Raw genomic sequence first — 18,381 nt, 5'->3', positions numbered from 1 at the left:
TACATTTTGGGGGTCCAACCAAGTGTTGCAATAATAATAATAATTATTATTACATTTAATTAAATTAAAATATTAATTAAATATGTAAGTTAATTAATATTGTATTGTTGTTATTACGTGAATAGGTAAAAGATAGCAAAAGAATAGAAATATAACAGCATCTAGCTTGCATGTAGTTAGGATCGCCAAGATTTGCATAAAAACAACTGCCCTGGCAAGGAATTTAATGTTAAATAGAAAAAGAATTGAATATTTATTGAATAACAAAAAAGGAGTTAGATCCAATTAACGAAAAGTAAAGTTTCTGATCAATATTTTATGGATATTATCATTAGTTGTGTGCATAAATCTTTGGAACCTTTCAAAGCCGTATGAGTCAAATTCCTTGCATTCCAATACGTTCAGCGGAAATAACCATCGATTATATAACAAATGCTAAACAATTATATTTTGATTATTTACTTTTACTTCTTGGTAAGTCTTTCGGGGAAGTGTCCGGACCCCTCCTAAATACGTAGGTATAATATGAAGGCATGGGAAATATTCTATTTTAGAACAGCACACACGAATGTTCTGCAAAATTTACGTAACTATTTTTTTCCTTTGTTTTTCTTATAATTTATGTTTTTTTAAAACAGATTTTAAAACCAGATAACAATTCTGAAACATATATAGCTCTGGACTTCGTTCTGGGCTTATTTCAATTTAACGGAACGGAAAATCAGGAGTTCGAAATGTGAAAATTGCGAACAAAGATACATCTATTCATTTTAATGCAGGTTGAGATTAAAGGGAGTGAGGAAGATCTTGAGCCACCCCAACCAGGAATCTCCCACCCACTGGATATAGAAACCACATTATTGAATATATCATACTTATAGAGTTCCACTTCAGTTCATTCTAATTTTAAATTCCCATAGCTACGCATAAAAATATATTTAAACAATTTATGGCAGATGTGTACCACATCCAATGTCTTTTAGAAGCCATGTATTTGGTATTTACTCAGACATCTGTAGAGCGTTGTATTAAAAAAAGAAAAAAAACTGAGTTGAGATGGTTCCCGATCAACTCGTAAAAAGTCTAACTTTGAAATATTTGTGAAACATTTGACAAAGCATTTATTTGTTATATAATTAGCCGTACCTAATAACAATCTTCAAGCACTGAAAGTACTATCATTACATATACAAAACCGAAATCCTTCAGATGTCAGAGGAAGCAAGGAAAGGCATACGCTCAAAAGGTTTTTTTTTCAGTTTCAATCCTTGGTGGACAATATGAAGAACCGCCCAAGGTTTCTTTTCGTATAGAGTAGTATTAAATGGAGATACATGCGTGTGTTTTAGGGTGACATGTCAATTTCTCGTTTATGTGAAAAGGTAAACTTTAATGTAAACAAAAGCATGTGTGCGTCACAGTTAAAGATTTTCGCATCTACAAAGAAAATCCAAAACACATTCCCACCTCGCCGGCCTCCGTAGCGGAGGGGTTAGCATAGCACACTTTGACGCCAGAGGTCCCAGGTTGGGCATGTGAGTGTTCATCAATTTCATCATATCACCACTAATCCTCATTTTTGCGATTAGCCAAAAGTGGTAGAAGTGCGAAGTAAAATAAACCAAATAAATCAATCAAACATTCTCATCTCACTCAAAGACCTTTGCGAATCCAATCCAAAATCTACCAATAGAACCTGCAGTGAGTTTAATTTATCTCGTGCATTCATCTGACTAATGTAATTTTCTTACAGTTTAACTTTAGGGTATAACTTAAAATGGCGTTGTGTTTGTGTTGCATTCGATACCAAAATTAGATTTTAAGTAATTAATGTTCAATTATAAGTATACCTAATACATATGTAAAAATAATTCCCTCCCCCCTCCTCTGATAATATCGCAAATTGAACCCTGTTTAAATGTCTAGGAAAAATTTCATTGCACCTAGGAATGATATCGTGATGCAATGAGTCGAGAATTGTCACAGCCTCATCTCGTCTCCTGTGTGGCGAGGTCCTTCTCGTTCATGTTTGTGTTTATTTTTGTTTCGGTTTCCACTCAGAAGTTATTAAAACTTATTCTAGATTCACTTCATGCTCAGATAGGCTAATCTATTTTCAAAATCTCTTAATATATAGTAGGTTTAAGTATAGTTTTCCGAACACCCTCTTACAAATTTATGATAAATATTTGTGAGGTACAGCAGTACATTGTACCCCCAAGTTGGTCTATAGTGTCTCGTCTCATTCATGTAAGTATTTTGTTTTGGAAAATTCCATTTTAAATATTCAAAAGAAAATGGGATCAGTCATATACTCTTCTGATGAAGATTTGTATCTTATCTTCGAATCGACGCGACAACTTCTTTAGAAAAGTGTACCCCTCCCCCCCCCCCCTTACGCAAAAGAACATTCGTCTGCAGCGTGATTGTCAGAGCAAATCTGATTCCATCGTTCCACACACATTTTAAACAATTATCATCTCCGTAAAGAGGTTTCCAAGAACTTAGGTCAATGAACTAACTAGTAGCAACCACAATGTAGTAGAAAAAGTTTAGAATGGTTTGAATTTCTGTGATAAGGAAGATAATGTTTAGGCCAGTAAGTTATAAACAATATACAGTAGACTCGCGATTATCCGAGCTAATTGGGACCGAGATTACCTCGGATACGGAAAAACTGTGATAATACGGAGATAATGTGCTAATAGGTCGTAAATGACGAAACAACACTTAAAACTGTATAGTAATTATTTATTACTAGTACAACATAAATGAGAAGATTACTTTTTCCGCTTAGAATAGGCCTACACAGACTTAAACACCACCGTAACAATCGGATACACCGACCAATGTAACGAACACGTGCAGCGCGGTCGGTGACTTGACTCCATAAACAAACAGGGGGTTGCGTTATGAAGCGCGATGTTTTCCAACCACTTCCTAGGTTAACCCGGAGCCACGGTTAATCGGGACTCGGTTAATCGCGAGTCTACTGTACACTTTTTTTATTGGGTAAACTTAAAATAGGTTCTTTCACCTTGCGTCTGCTGTCAAATTAACAAGGGGGGTACAGGGGGTACAACTCGATTTACGGATTTAGGGGGGTACAGTACCCCTCCTTCAAAAATTTAGGGGGGTGCAATGTACTCTTGTACCCACCCGTTCCTGCGCCACTGTCACCCATTACACTCTGGGATAAAAACTAAAAAAACTTTAAAACTGAAGAACCCTTAGTTCAAATTACAATAACGAGTATGGTGAGATATAGATGAGCATGAGGATAAGTGTCATTTCTGTTATTAAGTCCCCTCATTACGGTAAGCTGGACTTAGATGAGGGGCAGGCACAAATACATTTCAGGAAGGGGGGGGGGGGGGGCGAACCAAGTGTATCATATTACTGTTATTATGATTATATTATTAATTGTTTCAATTAAGATAATTATATTAAATCAACTAAATATGTATATTAATTTATATTGTACTTTTATTACATGAGTAGGTAAAAAGACAGAATAGTTTAGATTGCCAAAATTAAGGAAATTAGTGTAAAATACATAAAGAATTGAATAAAGAATTGAATAACAAAAAAAGAATGTTAGATCCAGTTGATGAAAAATAAAGTTCATGATTAATATTTTATGCATATTATTATAAGTAGTAGTGTGCATAAATCTTCTTTGGTACTGTCATTCAAAGTTATGATCCCAATATAATCCTTGCCTTCCAATATAACCACCAACTAAACAACAAATGTTAAATAAGCATATTTTCATTATTTAATTTTAGCACTTGGTAAATGTTACAAGGGGTGGTCCAGACCACCTGGATCCCACCCCTCAAATACGTCCTTGATGAGAGGATTTTTTCAATATTTAATGTAAAATTTGTTAAAAGTTATTAAACATTTCTTTTCAGAGCATTATTCGCACAGAGCGTGTAACAGCTGCTGGTATTCCTCATGCAGCCCAAGCTTGGGATGATGAAGCACTTGAGCTACGAAACAGAAAAACGCATATCAAGAAGCATCCTCGATCACTTCTCCAGCTGTCGTGGGTGGACGTTAAATCTGGGGAGGAGAAGATTTTGTGGCGGGAAATTGATAGGATTTCAACAATTGTGTTTCCAGTATTCTTCTTGTTATTTCTTATAATTTATTGGCCAATACTTTTACTTAAGAAATAATATGTTGCATAAACAATAGTTATTTATTATAAAAAAAGGCGAGGAGGAAATATGACAGTGAGTGTGTTTGTTGATAGTGTTGTCAGTTTCCTTAACTTTCCATTAAAAAAAAGAACATTGTGGTTGTCTTGTACATTATTCTGTGGCAAAATGTTATTGTAAACATGTGTTGTATTTATAACCTGATAATTATTTGTAAACTGAGAATAGCTTTTTTAAAATGGAATTTACACATGATACAGAAATAGCACACACATAATAAGGCATGGAAAATTAATTGATGTCAATGGGGACTTAAAATATTTCAATAGTAATTTATGATCTGTGGTGCAGGAAACGTGTCAGTTTTCGGCATTTAATTAAAATACATTTCTCTCTCCCATCTCTACATGAACTTTTGACTTTCTCAGTTTACTGTTAGCACAAATACAATGTGAGGATTATGTGTGAAAGTGATGTTAGAAGGTGAGAGACTTAGTGAGAAAAATAGGTAGTAACAACATTTAGGTTAGAAGCATTGCATCAGAATATAGGTTACGCAATTTAAAGTACACCACATAATTTTTCTGACAGTCGATGGTTATATGCTTCTCCATAACTTTCAGATATGTTACAAAAACAAATTTAAAACTGAAACACTTTACGAAATATTCTCCTTTGATGAATTTTGAGATAAGAGCATATCCTACTGTAAGACTAGAACAAAAAATACTCTTGCAAATGGAATTAAGGAAATACATGAGAAAGGAATAAATTAAAAGTTTGGATCAATTTTTTCCGCTTACGATTTCTGTATAGTTATTTGACCTGAGCTGGTACGTGCAGTATGAATACTCATGGTGAACATAACAAATTGTGTATGGATTGTGGTGTATAATAAAACATTGCTGAAATTATACTGGTGTATTCATGCGATAAAGAGGTGCACAAACTTATTAACACTTGACGAGTTTTGTTTCTTTTAACCTAGGAAGTAATTTTAATTGTTATTGTCAACGAATGAATGAATGATTTGGTGTTTTAAGTCCACTTTATGCACAGTAAGGCTAATTAGGACTAGACCTACGGTTTAAAGTGGGATCCAAACCACTACGTGCCTCCACCAGGTATCGAACATGGGACCCCTTGATTACAAGGCAACGACGCTACCACTGCACCATTGGCGAAACCCTTTATTGTCAATTAAGAAGGACCCTGCATATATTACAAGCATCACTGCCAGAAGAAAATAATGCATGCTCTCTCACTCTTCAACATACTGCACATAAACAAAACAAATGAGTAGGGACATTGAATTTTCGCGATGCGCGAAATGTGAAAAAAAGATGCAATTTTGAACATTCTGCACGTAACTACACCCCCAATGATGAAATATGCATGAGTTTTATTCGCGAAGTAATGCGAAATGTGTGCTTTTCCACGAAATGAACGCTTTTTCGCGAAATAACCGTGAAATATCATCAAATTAAGTAGAAAACATGCAAAAACCGGCAATCGAGGTTGTGCGCGCAAACTGTCGATTTGTAACGAAACGTTTGCCTAAAGTTTCCTACCACTTGCGGCTGAAGAACATTTTATCTTCGATCACATCAGGAAGATGCTGCAAATTGGGATTTCCCATGCACATAATCTCAGTTCGAAAACTTCGCTCCCTGTCAAGCTGCATTCCTTTCTTCCCTCGAATATGCAATTTAGAAATGAAGTGATTTTGTGTTGAAGTTTTCTATTTGGTTGGACAGCTAAGTACTTGTATATGTGTACAGTATATAAAAATGAAGTAGTTTATCAATTTATAGCTCTTTTGTATGTTGTTTCCTCTCATGATGAAAAAGTGTGTGCCAATTTTTTTTTTCCACCGCTGGTATATACTGCTGATCTAACATTTTATTTACCACTCTTCTCAGTTTTTATTTACCATAAATTTGTCTCCCTACAAATGAGACATGGTAAAACTTTTCCTTCTAGATACACTGGTTAGGAGTTCCATATCCATCCATGTTTTGATATAAAAACTAGTGACGATCCATGTAAAATGAATTTTTGTCATCATATTGTAGCTAGGGCTGAACTGCTATTGGCCAACACTATCTCATCAAAATATGCCCTTAACCCTGCATTGGTCGGGCATAGTCTCTAGATCAGGGTGTGTAGTTTTAATGTGGTTATTTATCCATAGATTGTTTTGCCAACATCCTCCGTATGTCCAGCTGAGTTTTTAACCTTCCTCTTTGAGGGTTTGAAGTTTTAGCATATTTTAAAAATCTGGTCTCTGGCACTGTGTGCAACCATCACTGTAACTTTTCTCACGCGACCCACGAAGGATTAAGGTGGGCAAAATGTTGGAATGTCATTAATTATACATCACAATTGTGTGGTAAAATATACAGGTTGTTACAGTACAACACTGACAAAAATTAAACTCTCTATCATCCATGCGGCAAATTTACAGTTGCTACTGATGTATTTATTTTTGGTCAAAGTGACACAAAGCTAGTCTGAAACAGGGAACCTAAGTTACGTAGTCTAGGCAAGAGCAGTCCTTTGGAGTAGTAATATTTCATTACAAAACTTGCAAAGTTCCTCTATAATGCAAAAGCATGAAATACAGAGTGGTTATAAATTATTGAGAACATTTCAAGGATGAATAGAGAAAGTGAAGCACCAACATATGTTTTTTGGCTCTAATAGACCATGTTGAACAGTTTCATTTACAACACGTACAACAGCCCACCACTTTAAAGAACAAATTCCCTGATCACTTCAATCTGCTACATAACACCTCTGGATTTCCCTTTTTGGAGGTTTGTCACGCACAGGGTGTACACAATGAAAGTTAGTGACACTGGTGAAATAATAAGATGGATCAGTGAAGTTATTGGAGGAATAACTGCCGAAATGCTGGGTAAGACACTGTTAAACATATAATTGAATACTGCCTGGATATTTTACGTGCCACATATGGAGCTCATGTAGAAGTTATTAAAAGTGGTGGGATGTTGTAAATAAAACTGTTCAATGTGGTCTATTAAAAGAGAAAAAAACTAGATGTGGATATTTTACTTTTTTTTTATTCATCCGTGAAATGTGCTCAATAATTTATAACAGCCCTGTACATTAAGAAACATGTATGCATGATGATAAAACCCTAACTTGAAGGGGAAGGACAATATCTTCATCCTTAAGGAGTGTCTGATGGCATGTGTTCCCCATTTTCCAATATATCTTTTAGAATATTATCCGGATAGAAATACAAATGACAGTGGTAATTGTGAATCTGTAACATATGGTTGCATACTTACAGGATAGAAAGTGACATTTCCCAGACAGAGCATTATTACAAACTTGGGGTCATGCGCGCCGACTAAGTGGGTGCTCCGGGGCTCGAGCACCCACATAAATAATCTTGTGGGTCCACCGCACCCACAAGATTTTTAGTTTGATAAAAACAAAATAAAATAAATATTTCTCACTTGCTATTATCAAAAAATAATAAGCAATTAAAACATTGAGGTGGAAGTTAAAATTTCTAACCTCTAAAACATAATTGTTTCAAATGTGTTTGTGCAAAGGCAACCAAGCAACACATTCCCCCCTTCCTTGTCTGTCTCTGGCCAAGTCAAAGGCAGTCTCCACAATAACAATGGAAGTATATTGTATTGTGAATAGAATCCCGTCTTTTCGGCTTGCTTTGATGTTTCCTTACAAGTGACACACTACAATCCACCCACTCCATTCGTCAACAATTGTTTTAAAATAACTACTTGCCGATATTGAGCACTAATAAAGAATAAACCGAAACACAAGGAAGCCGATTGTGACAGATTACCTCAATAGTTGATTTTTTCTTCTTTTGTTTGTTTCAATCAGATAAGAGCAGCGTGGTTTACGATTTAAGTGAAGTTGTTTTCATGTAATCTGGATTGTTATCGTTTTGTTTGTCCTCCAAGAGACAATGGCTTGGAAGGACGCGGGAGCTTAGATTATAGACTGGGAAGTTCTCATTTTCAGAAAAAAAAAGAGGTGTTACCGTGTTAAGAGTTAGTACAAAGAAGAGGGTCTACTGACCGGATGCGTGGAGCAAAAGCTCTTCGCCGGGCAAAAATTTTTGCAATTTTCAAACGTGGCACGGGACGCGTGTGGAAAGCTGAAACACAATATTGAGTATTGCTTCTTTACATACTTTCGAATTCGAACACTAGGTTTGCTAGTCGGTATGGATAAATTCGTCATACGTTTGTCAACGTCATCACAGGTGGATATTACTGACACTGAACATAGTGAAAAGCATGTTCAGTCAAAAAATAAGGAACCCGAGAATGTGTCTTCTGCCAGTTCCTGTAGTACAGTAGCAACAAGTGTCAAGAAATCATCAGGCAGGTCATACCATGAAGGATGAAAAAAGACATTTCCTTGGATTTATTACGACAAAGAATAGGACAAAGTGTTCTCTAGTGAGTGTAAAAATGCTTTTGATTCCAGTATAGTGCTTCCGTCGGCAACTGCTACTTCTGCAGACATGGATTCGTGTAATACATTTGTTCGAAATGGATTTTCCCAGTAGCAAAAGGCAATTGAACGTTTCAGGGTTCACGAAAAATGTACACCTCATCGTTCGTCCGTGACTCCTCTGGCAACTACGAAACAAGGAACCAATGTGTCATCTCTTATCTCAACACATAAATTAGGAGATATGAAAAATGCACGCAAGGCGATTTTAAAGATAATAACGTCCCTCCAATTTTTAAGTCAGCAAGGAATAGCAATTCAGGGTCACACCGATGAAGCATCAAATATTCATCAGTTGCTGCTGCTTAGAGCAGAAGATGCTCCTGAGTTGAAATCTTAGCTGCATCGAACTAAACTGCTCGCCATTAAAAATGCAACACCCAGAAGGAGTAATCGGAATCGGACGAAATGTGCACAGTGTGTAGAGGAGAGGTGCAGAAGGAAATTATTAGGTTTTCAAGGCCATCATGTGCGCCTGCCTCACCAACTGGTAAGTGGTACCTGTAGCAGGTCAAATAGGTGCAGACGAGAAGTGAAAGTGCATGGTCGTGAGTGTAGTGTGTTAAAATCGGTCAGCAATGCCACGTCGTCGAATACAGCAGCGATTCCAGCAGGTTTCCCAGTTCGATCGCGGCCGAATTGTTGCATACCGTGAATGCAGATTATCCTACCGTGAGATCGGTGCCCGTGTAGGATGGAATGCATCCACAGTGATCCGTGTATGGAACCAGTGGCTCCAGGAAGCTACTGTAGAGCGACGTAGAGGTTCACAACGTCCGCGTCGGACGATGGAACGAGAGGACAGACGTCTGATACGCATGGCCCTTACAGACAGAACTGCCACGTCAACGAGGATTGCGCATGAAGTACGGGATGTTTTACAACGTCCAGTGTCCCCACGAACCGTGCTTCGTCGTTTGGCGAACCGGGGAATTTTTTCCCGGCGCCCACTGTTGCGGATTCCTCTGACGCTAGAGCATAGGCATTTGCGTCCGAGATGGTGCCAAGACCGTCGTGCATGGATGGCGGAGTGGAATGCTGTAGTGTTCTCTGATGAATCCCGCTTCTGTATACAACATCATGGTGGACGTTCACGCGTGTGGCGGCACCGTGGCACTAGGCTTCATGACACCTGCATCATGCATCATCAGACATGGCCTTCATTGGGTATCATGGTATGGGGTGCCATCACCATAGGTGTTTGTTCGCGTCTCGTACGCATTCAAGGGACATTGAACAGCCAACGGTACATCACACAGGTTCTCACCCCTGTTGCTGTCCCATTAATCCATGCACTGCATAATGCCACTTTTCAACAGGATAACGCACGCCCCCATGTTGCAAGGAATGTCCTCGCATTTATGGAAGCTAACCACGTGCCCCTGCTTCCTTGGCCAGCATGTTCACCGGATATGTCGCCAATTGAACATGTCTGGTCCATGGTGGGTCGCCGGCTGGCCCAACTCAGGTTTCCGGCACGTAATGTTGAAGACCTCTGCCACCGTGTGGAACCCGCTTGGGGCGCCATACCGCAAGCAGACATCGATAGACTCATTCTGTCCATGCCTCGCCGTGTTGCAGCAGTTATTGCCGCCCGTGGAGGCTGTACACTAGGGTTATGACAAAAAAATATTTTTTTAGCCTGTAGTAGAAATCAATGAACTTTTTAATACAGAATCAGACAATGACAATTATTTCGTTCAATTCATAAAAAATGTTCCGCACCAATGACAATGAAAATTCTCAAATTTAAGTACATTCAGCGCAGTCAAAATGTATTAGTTGAAATAAGCTTCAGATTCAAATATTTATGTTTTGCATTTCTGGTACAGTTCTTCCATTAATTTCACCTCTCGTTCGGCACAAATATTCGTCCGTGATATATCTACAACGGATCTTTCAACATTCCAGTGAGTTACAAAGCACTTCATGGCTGCAGAGCAATTTAATTCGGAAATTCCATCCATCAGTTTCTGGTGAATCTCTGCGTTGAACATTTGGTTAGAAAACCAGGCTTCCTGCCATGTATTTGAGATGAAAGAGCACGGTATTTGCAGTGATATTCTCCATTTAGGAATGATGAAGTACGAAATAAAAGCATATATAGCACGTGAATTCCATCTGGCATTGTGAAGAGACGGTAATTTTCTCCATTTAATTGCTGGGATTGCACCAGTTTCTTTAAGGAAACTGAATGCTCTACATAACTCATACAGAAATCTAAAATCATCTCGCCAACCTGGATTTTGAACAGTTATCATTTAACTTTCTGGCTTGTAGGACTGCTGCAAGACATCGTATTGCTTTATCACTTCGTCCACGAATTCATAGTTCAGAGTTGGTTTGGTATAAGAAATCGGATTAAAGAAGTCTAACACATGCTTTACGATTCTATCAAGAATATGGTGCTGGCAGCCAATGTACTGTGGCTGATCAAATCCTCTTGTGATGATTTCACTTTTTAATTTTTGAACAATTCCATTTACTCGTCCAGTATTTACTGCTTTTGTGTCACATACGATCATTTTGAAGTTCTTCCACGCATCAAATTAATTCAGCAAACTTTGCAGTGCATTAAAAATATCCTGCGATGACCTGCTTTCACATTTTACTATACCTAATTTCAATTCTCTAAGTGAACTCTTCAAGATTACCACTTGATACTCGTGATTTGCAATTTGCTTACCGTCGAAATGAAGGCAGAATTGTTTCTCTTCTTGCAAAATAGATTTTATTTTACGCCTTTCATCTTCGCCACTTCTTATAACAGCTCGCCAAACACCTGACTGTGATGGTGTTGGAACACTGATTCCATCTTCGGCTAGACTGGAGCACACTACAGCAGCTTTATTAATTGAAAGAGATTTTTTGTCACCAACTAAGTTGCATGTGATGTTGAAACGCACGACTTGTTTTCTTTTGTCATTTTCATTTTCTTCTGATACATATGCTGTGTCAGAAAAATTTCATCACTACTTACTTCTGCTGATGATGCGTCGTCTACATCAGTGGCAAAGACAGCGTTTGGTTCAGATTGTGAAGCCGATTTTCACACTCGCTTAGAGGGATGGATGGACGATTGTGGAGCAACTGTGCTTGTTACGTATGCAATTTTACCTTGTGATTTAACTTGTAACTTGTATAGTTCTTTATCTTCTTGGCACACCAATGTCAATCTGTTTTCGTTATGTCAAATATATTTTCTATTTCAACTTGAAGTGAATCCTTTTTCCTCTTTCTATTTTTATCGTTCTCTTCAATCAATTTAACTACTTTTGACATAATTGCTTGTTTTGATAAAATTGGAAAGCTAAATTTTTCCCAGAGAACAGTAAGCTCACCAGTTATCATAGACATTCTTTCTTTCTTATCTTTCTCTGTTTCCAGATGTGTATGATAGCGACCAATAATGTCTTTCTTTCGAGGAAGTCGAGTAAAAGAACTAAATGTTTCAATTATAGGTACATCTCGTCTTATTGTTCCATCAATAGCTACATTCTGCATCCACAATTCCGCATTTTTCTTAATCGCTTCACTTGATTTATAATATGCCATTATAATACTAATATTGAACTACGAAACCTGAAAATAGAGAAAATATACACAATTTGTCACTTAATAAATAATCATTTAATAATTACTACATTAATTTACTAATTATTACATTAATAATACCCTTTTCAAATGTTGTTTGTGGTATTTTTCGAAAGAGCCCCAAAATTAGTTGTTATTGATAATGTAGGGTTATAAAAATATTAAATGCTCTTTCCGAAGAATCCTCGCTGTTTGAAACCACCAACAGTCACACACACTGTATAATTAGCATAATCTGTAACTACATACATATACAAATATACGTATAATTTTAAATAATGTTTTACTAAAAGTATAAACACATCTTATTAGTCATTTTATCGTGAGCGATATTATAAAGATCTACTTTTTTAGTAGCTACAGGCTACAGTACCGTACATACAGTTCTTGTGACACACACTGAAATTGAAACGGGTTGGTGCGGGACGTTTTTTTTTAGAGCCACCTGTAATAATTATTTTTTAGTAATCAGGTCACAAAAGCTCATCATTTGCGACCACAGGAGATAAAAAATTTTGCAAAAATTTTTTTAGTCATAACCCTACTGTACACGCTACTAGCTCCTTGGGGTTATGCAACCATGTTCTACGTGTCACATGTCACACCACCGAGCTCTAACTGTAATCATTTTCTTATCTTATTATGAACTACATATTTGCCAAGTTTCGTGTTTCTATCTTATTTCCTTCTGGGTGTTGCAATTTTAATGGCGAGCAGTGTACATATAAGTGGGTTTCTCACGATATATTGAATGAAATTGTCTCTTTATTATCCAGCGATGTACAGCAAAATATTGTTAAATCTATTGAGGCGGCACAATATTTTTCTCTCATTGTAGATGAGACTTCCGACATATCAGTGAAGGAACAAATATCCATATGCTTCAGATTTGTCGATGAAAATCTGCAAGTTGAAGAAGTGTTTATGGGCTTCTATGAAGTAGCTTCAACAAGTTCTAGGACATTGTTTGAAGTCCTCCAGGATGTCATAAGACGTTTATCTCTAGACATAAAATACTGTTGTGGTCAATGTTATGATGACACGAGTAATGTCAGTGGACATTTAACAGGATTACAAAGTAGGATTACTCAGTTGGAACCGAGAGCTATATTTGTTCATTGTTCAGCGCATAATTTGAATTTGGTAGTGCAAGATGCGATGCAAGGTATCAGTTATGTGCGAGACTTTCTGGTGATTCTTCGTGAATTAATATCATTTGTAAGACATTCACCAAAGAGGCTAGCAGTGTTTCAATCGCTACAAGAACATTCCCAGACTGACTTTGCAACCATTCTGTCCCACAAGGTGGTGTGTGAGGGTAAAATAACTACAATCGTTGGAAAGTAATTATGGCGTTCTCTTGAAATTTTTGGAAGATCTGTCCGAAGAAAAAAGTGAAGTCGGTGGGAAGGCTAGTGGATATTTTTCAAACCTACATCAATTCAGATTTCTTATTTTCCTGAAAATGTTAATTTCAGTTTTCGGCAGGATTGAGCAACTTCATTCTTCTTTTCAGAAGAAATCTAAAGACTAAAAATATTGACATTACCAAAATTGCAAAAAAATTCATAAGTGCAAATGACGTAAGAAGGAATGTGTTTAATATTGAAAGTTAACATGTCATGATTATTATTATTATTATTTGGTACATAAAGTTAGTCATTTTGTAGTTTCTGTTCACAACAAAATCCTTGCATAGTTCTTTCTGCAATACAATTAAAATTATCATTTTAATTTGTATGAATGTGGAATTTTCTTTTAGTAACGTGTTGATAATATCATTGCATCTTGCAATCATTGTGCATGTAAGTTGTTTAAAGTATACAATACTTGATAATTACAGATCTAACCGCCATTGATATGCACCCACAGAAATTTTGGAAAGTCGGCACCCTTGCTTGGGGTGGCTATTCTATAACGTGGATAAAATTCACACATAATTCCAGGTTTCAAGGTGTTTTTTTACAAAATTTTAAATCATAAAACAACTGCAAAAATAAAAATTAATTTGTATTAACATTTTACAATGAACAATTACAAACCATTCCTTATACAGCTTAGAAACTACATAAACAATTTATGGGCACTGTAGACGATAATCTCTGCAATTTTTAATCTTCAACCATGTTTAGATCAGTGCAAGGGGAGGGGGAAATTATACTACATTCTTCTTATTTCCAAAATCACAACAGCAGCAGCAACTGTTTTCAAAGACAAGCATTTGTCTCTCTTCAACAGTTTAAGAATGGATGCCTTTGGTGGGAGTGTGCAATTTATGGTCAGACACAAAATTCTGACAACAAAAGACTCTTCTCAAATCAGTTAGCCTCAACCCCTCCACTAAAAGGCTGGATGGCCAGAAGACTCTTGCCATCTTACAGAACTACCACTATCAGAAAAACTGTACACTTTGAAGTCCTCTATACATTGTGAAAATTGATTGGTGTTGCGTGTTGTATTTTGTTTCTGTTTTTTAATAATAAGAGCTCTCTTTTGAAATTGAATTGATGAATCATAGAATATTATAGTGCAACACTCTTCATTTTTAACAACTTTAAGATATGACATATGTACACATCTGAAATTATTACTGATAAAGTATCAATATTAAATTTACTGATGGTGATAAACACTATTATACTGTTTCAGAAAAAATAGCAAATATTTAATGAAGAACCAGAGTGGTTCATTTACGTTCTGAATAAGTGTATATAATCACACCTGTAATGAATTTTTACCCTTGAAAAAAAGTTACTTATTAGAAATTTACTTTACAAAACCAAGATAGTATATGGAATGATATCTTTATATTCACAAAAACACTATAAACGTGGTAGAACTGTGTCCTCGATTGCAAACTGTACAAAAGTTAAAATGTGTAAAAATTTCGACAATACACCAACATGCTTTTATTCAAATATACCAATTAAACTATTAACCTGACTTTTCCCTATAATATATATTTATGTAAAAACAATTTTATTTATACTGAATGAAGAATCAGTAATTATACCTATAGAAATCAGTACAAAGTGGTGTAAACCAGCAGAAAACCTTCATGAGTTTGTAAAGTTTGTGTCTGCTTGTTTTTATAAAAAAAAAAAAAATGGGGATGTTCAAAGGCAAGCATTAAATTTTAATCACTTTTAATTGGGGTCTAGCCAATTCCATGTTGAACTAATACAGATATAAATGCCATATTCTTACCGATTCCCCTGGATAAGAATACTGATACTAGAAAATTGTAACTATTCAAAGAAGTTCACAATATCTATTCATTTTAATAAGTAAGCATTAAAATGGAACTACCCCATAGGAATTTACCAAAGTTGTTGCAAAAATAATGACAATTATGCATTTTGTCTAACTTCCAATATGTTCACACTCCACGAAAATGTTGCGTGGCATTTCAGACTCTCTCAGATTCGCATCGAGACTGCAACTGCAAAACAATTAAAAGCAGTTGAAAATATTGATTAATATTAGTGAGTGAGTATCCCATCCATTTACTAGAGTTTTGTTTCAAAATATTCCATAATTACATCCAAATGTTAACATACCTGTTATGTCATCGTAAAACAATTGTTTTCACACAACACTGATGCAAAATAATGAAAACCTCAAATTTTGCATAATTTCTAGGCTAAGTAGATTCCACGAAAGTGTTGCGTGGCATTTTTGTGGAGCCAGCGAGAGACCGAAACATTGGAAAAAGTATTGACCAGTATCGGTAAATAAAATCCACCCGATACTTTCCAATACCACAGGTATCGACCAATACCGATACAACAGCATCAGTATCAGCTCAGCCCTAATTCTAAACGATACCAATTCTAGCATACTGGCATTGACCAATACCAACGTATCAGAATGGAATCAGCCCTACTTTTAATTATGTAATCAACATGTTCTTTCTTGTTAAAAGCAGAAACATTTCGCAAAACTTCTTTGCATCACCACACCCAATGAAGAAACCAGTAATATGTATTCCATATTTTGTTGAATCTGATCCAAGATGGTTTGTGACTAAGCATATAACTCAAATGATAACAAATATGGAAACATTCGCTTCAGACGGGTGTCAACAGTCAGGAAAATATACATCCATGACCACAACATCTGATACAAAAATTAAAATATGATTAAACACGAACACCTGGCAGCTGCAAGATCATGTTTTTTGTCACAAAAAAATGTTAATTTTGGATCCGATTCACAAAATATTTCATTTAATGCATATTCCTGGTTTCTTCATTAAACTTCATTGGGTACGATGGTGTGAACAAGAAGTTTATGAAATGTCACCACTTTTAAAAATACAGAATGTGTTATTTATTTATGAATAGTAAATACAGTAGAACATCGTTTATCCACATTAATTGGAACCAAAGATTATGCGAATAATGATTTTTGCAGATAATCAAACATTTGTTTATTTAACAAAGAAAAGCACGTACAGTACAGGTTTATTTTATACATACAGTACACAGTACTACATACGAATACAGTACAAGAAAACAAAAGACATGAGAAAACACTCGTAATATATGCACAGTACATGCCTAAATTACAGTACTGTACCTGTTTCTTGAGTGTGTGGATAACTGATGATGTGGATAATTGACGTGCGGATAAACAAAGTTCTACTGTAAAATGTATTTTCAAGTACACGGTGCAGACACAATATTTTGTGTTAAGTATTATTTTTTGCCTTATAACATTTACAACCAAGTTCTTTTATACTTCGCCTTTAAAAATAATGTTATTCTTGTTTTCATCCAAGTCAACTATCAATATACAAGGTATTGGAATAGATAGATTACAGCTAACTCTATACCACCCATTCTCTGGACAGATTTCCCTCATTGGATCAACCAATATCTCAAGAACTAAAACAACTAGAGATGCATTAATGGTGATAACAGCAGGTCTCGAAGAAAAGTGTTGTCTATAGAAATCAATAATCTCTATTATGCCTTTCTAGGAAATCAAAAACAGATTTATCACAACTTATAGAGCACAACATGATTATAAACCTCATGCTATGAACATGGCTCCAACTTAGTTTGTGCATGTACAACATGCTATTAAAATCAGAAAAAGACTCACGAAAAACTCCAAATGCCACACGTGTAATCCAAAAAAAAACAAGTGTGAATTACAATTTAATCTGAAAAGACTTTGATGAATAGTTATTCAAACATTAACTCAATTATGGTGATAGTACACTAAGGAACCAACTCAAAATTCAGTACAAAATAATTTATTCTTTGTATAAAATTTCTTTCATCAATTGTGCAAGAGTTCCTTCCTCGTCATCAACATAACCATCGTCTTCATCATCATTATCAATTTCCATCTTGGTGGCATCCAGCGCTTTAACATCAGCTTGTTTCAAGATGTAACTTATAGTGTATTTGTTAAAATCACATCTGCAAATTAAAAAAAAAAAATTACACTGCTAGTCTTAATACACTTACGGTGTGTTTATACACCACTTTACACAAAGATAGCTAAAGTGGGATCTGGAATCACTATGTGACTCCACAAGAGATGAAACCTGGGACTCCTTGATTGCAATTTGACAGCATTACCACTAACTCATTGTGAAGTCCCACTTGATAAGCTTATGATAAAAATAGAATTTAGATTGAAATTTGGAAATATTGTGACATTAAGGTTTGTGTGCAAGCTTATGATGTGAATCCAAGTCATTCAACAATGCAGCAAGAATAGTGAACAAACAGGGAATGGGTTTATATGTAAATACACATTTATGTATGAGGCTGAAAATAGTTATATTCTGTAATATTGTTGCGCATCATGGCATGTAGACTCAAAAAATTCAGTTTTTATTTTCCATATTTGTACATATATTAGGTATTTCTATTTTACATATTTTAGTTATTTTTAGATATTTTTATATTTCAGAACATTTATATTACTGTAACACATATTATCATATTATTGTACTTTTTGAATTCTTCTGATTGCATATTTTGTGTACCAAACAGTGTTATAATACAAGACACTGTAAATGGGCATTTGCCTGTAGTGTCATGTCTTTAAATAAATAAACATATATTACTCCATATTC

The 18,381-nt window shown here is 35.7% G+C and overlaps 2 protein-coding genes across 2 annotated transcripts in view; one reads left to right on the top strand and one right to left on the bottom strand.

Moving 5' to 3' along the window:
* The window catches only part of alka (glycine receptor subunit alpha alkaliphile), a 44,423-nt gene extending 39,502 nt beyond the window's left edge, over nucleotides 1–4,921 (top strand). Inside the window, exon 9 of the mRNA XM_083126456.1 lies at nucleotides 3,918–4,921. Coding sequence (XP_082982582.1) covers nucleotides 3,918–4,184 — 267 coding nt within the window. The 3' untranslated portion in view covers nucleotides 4,185–4,921. The remainder of the gene's footprint in view (nucleotides 1–3,917) is intronic.
* Nucleotides 4,922–14,343: 9,422 nt separating this feature from the next.
* Nucleotides 14,344–18,381, bottom strand: part of LOC145977770 (periodic tryptophan protein 2 homolog) — a 60,364-nt gene continuing 56,326 nt past the window's right edge. The window contains exon 19 of the mRNA XM_083110049.1: nucleotides 14,344–17,716. Within this exon, the coding sequence (XP_082966175.1) occupies nucleotides 17,548–17,716 (169 nt within the window). The 3' untranslated portion in view covers nucleotides 14,344–17,547. The remainder of the gene's footprint in view (nucleotides 17,717–18,381) is intronic.

This window comes from Lepisma saccharinum, chromosome 1, assembly GCF_977018435.1.
Source record: "Lepisma saccharinum chromosome 1, izLepSacc3.1, whole genome shotgun sequence".
Lineage (NCBI taxonomy): Eukaryota > Metazoa > Arthropoda > Insecta > Zygentoma > Lepismatidae > Lepisma > Lepisma saccharinum.
Note: the sequence above shows the minus strand (reverse complement) of the source record. Positions and strands in the feature narration are given on the sequence as shown.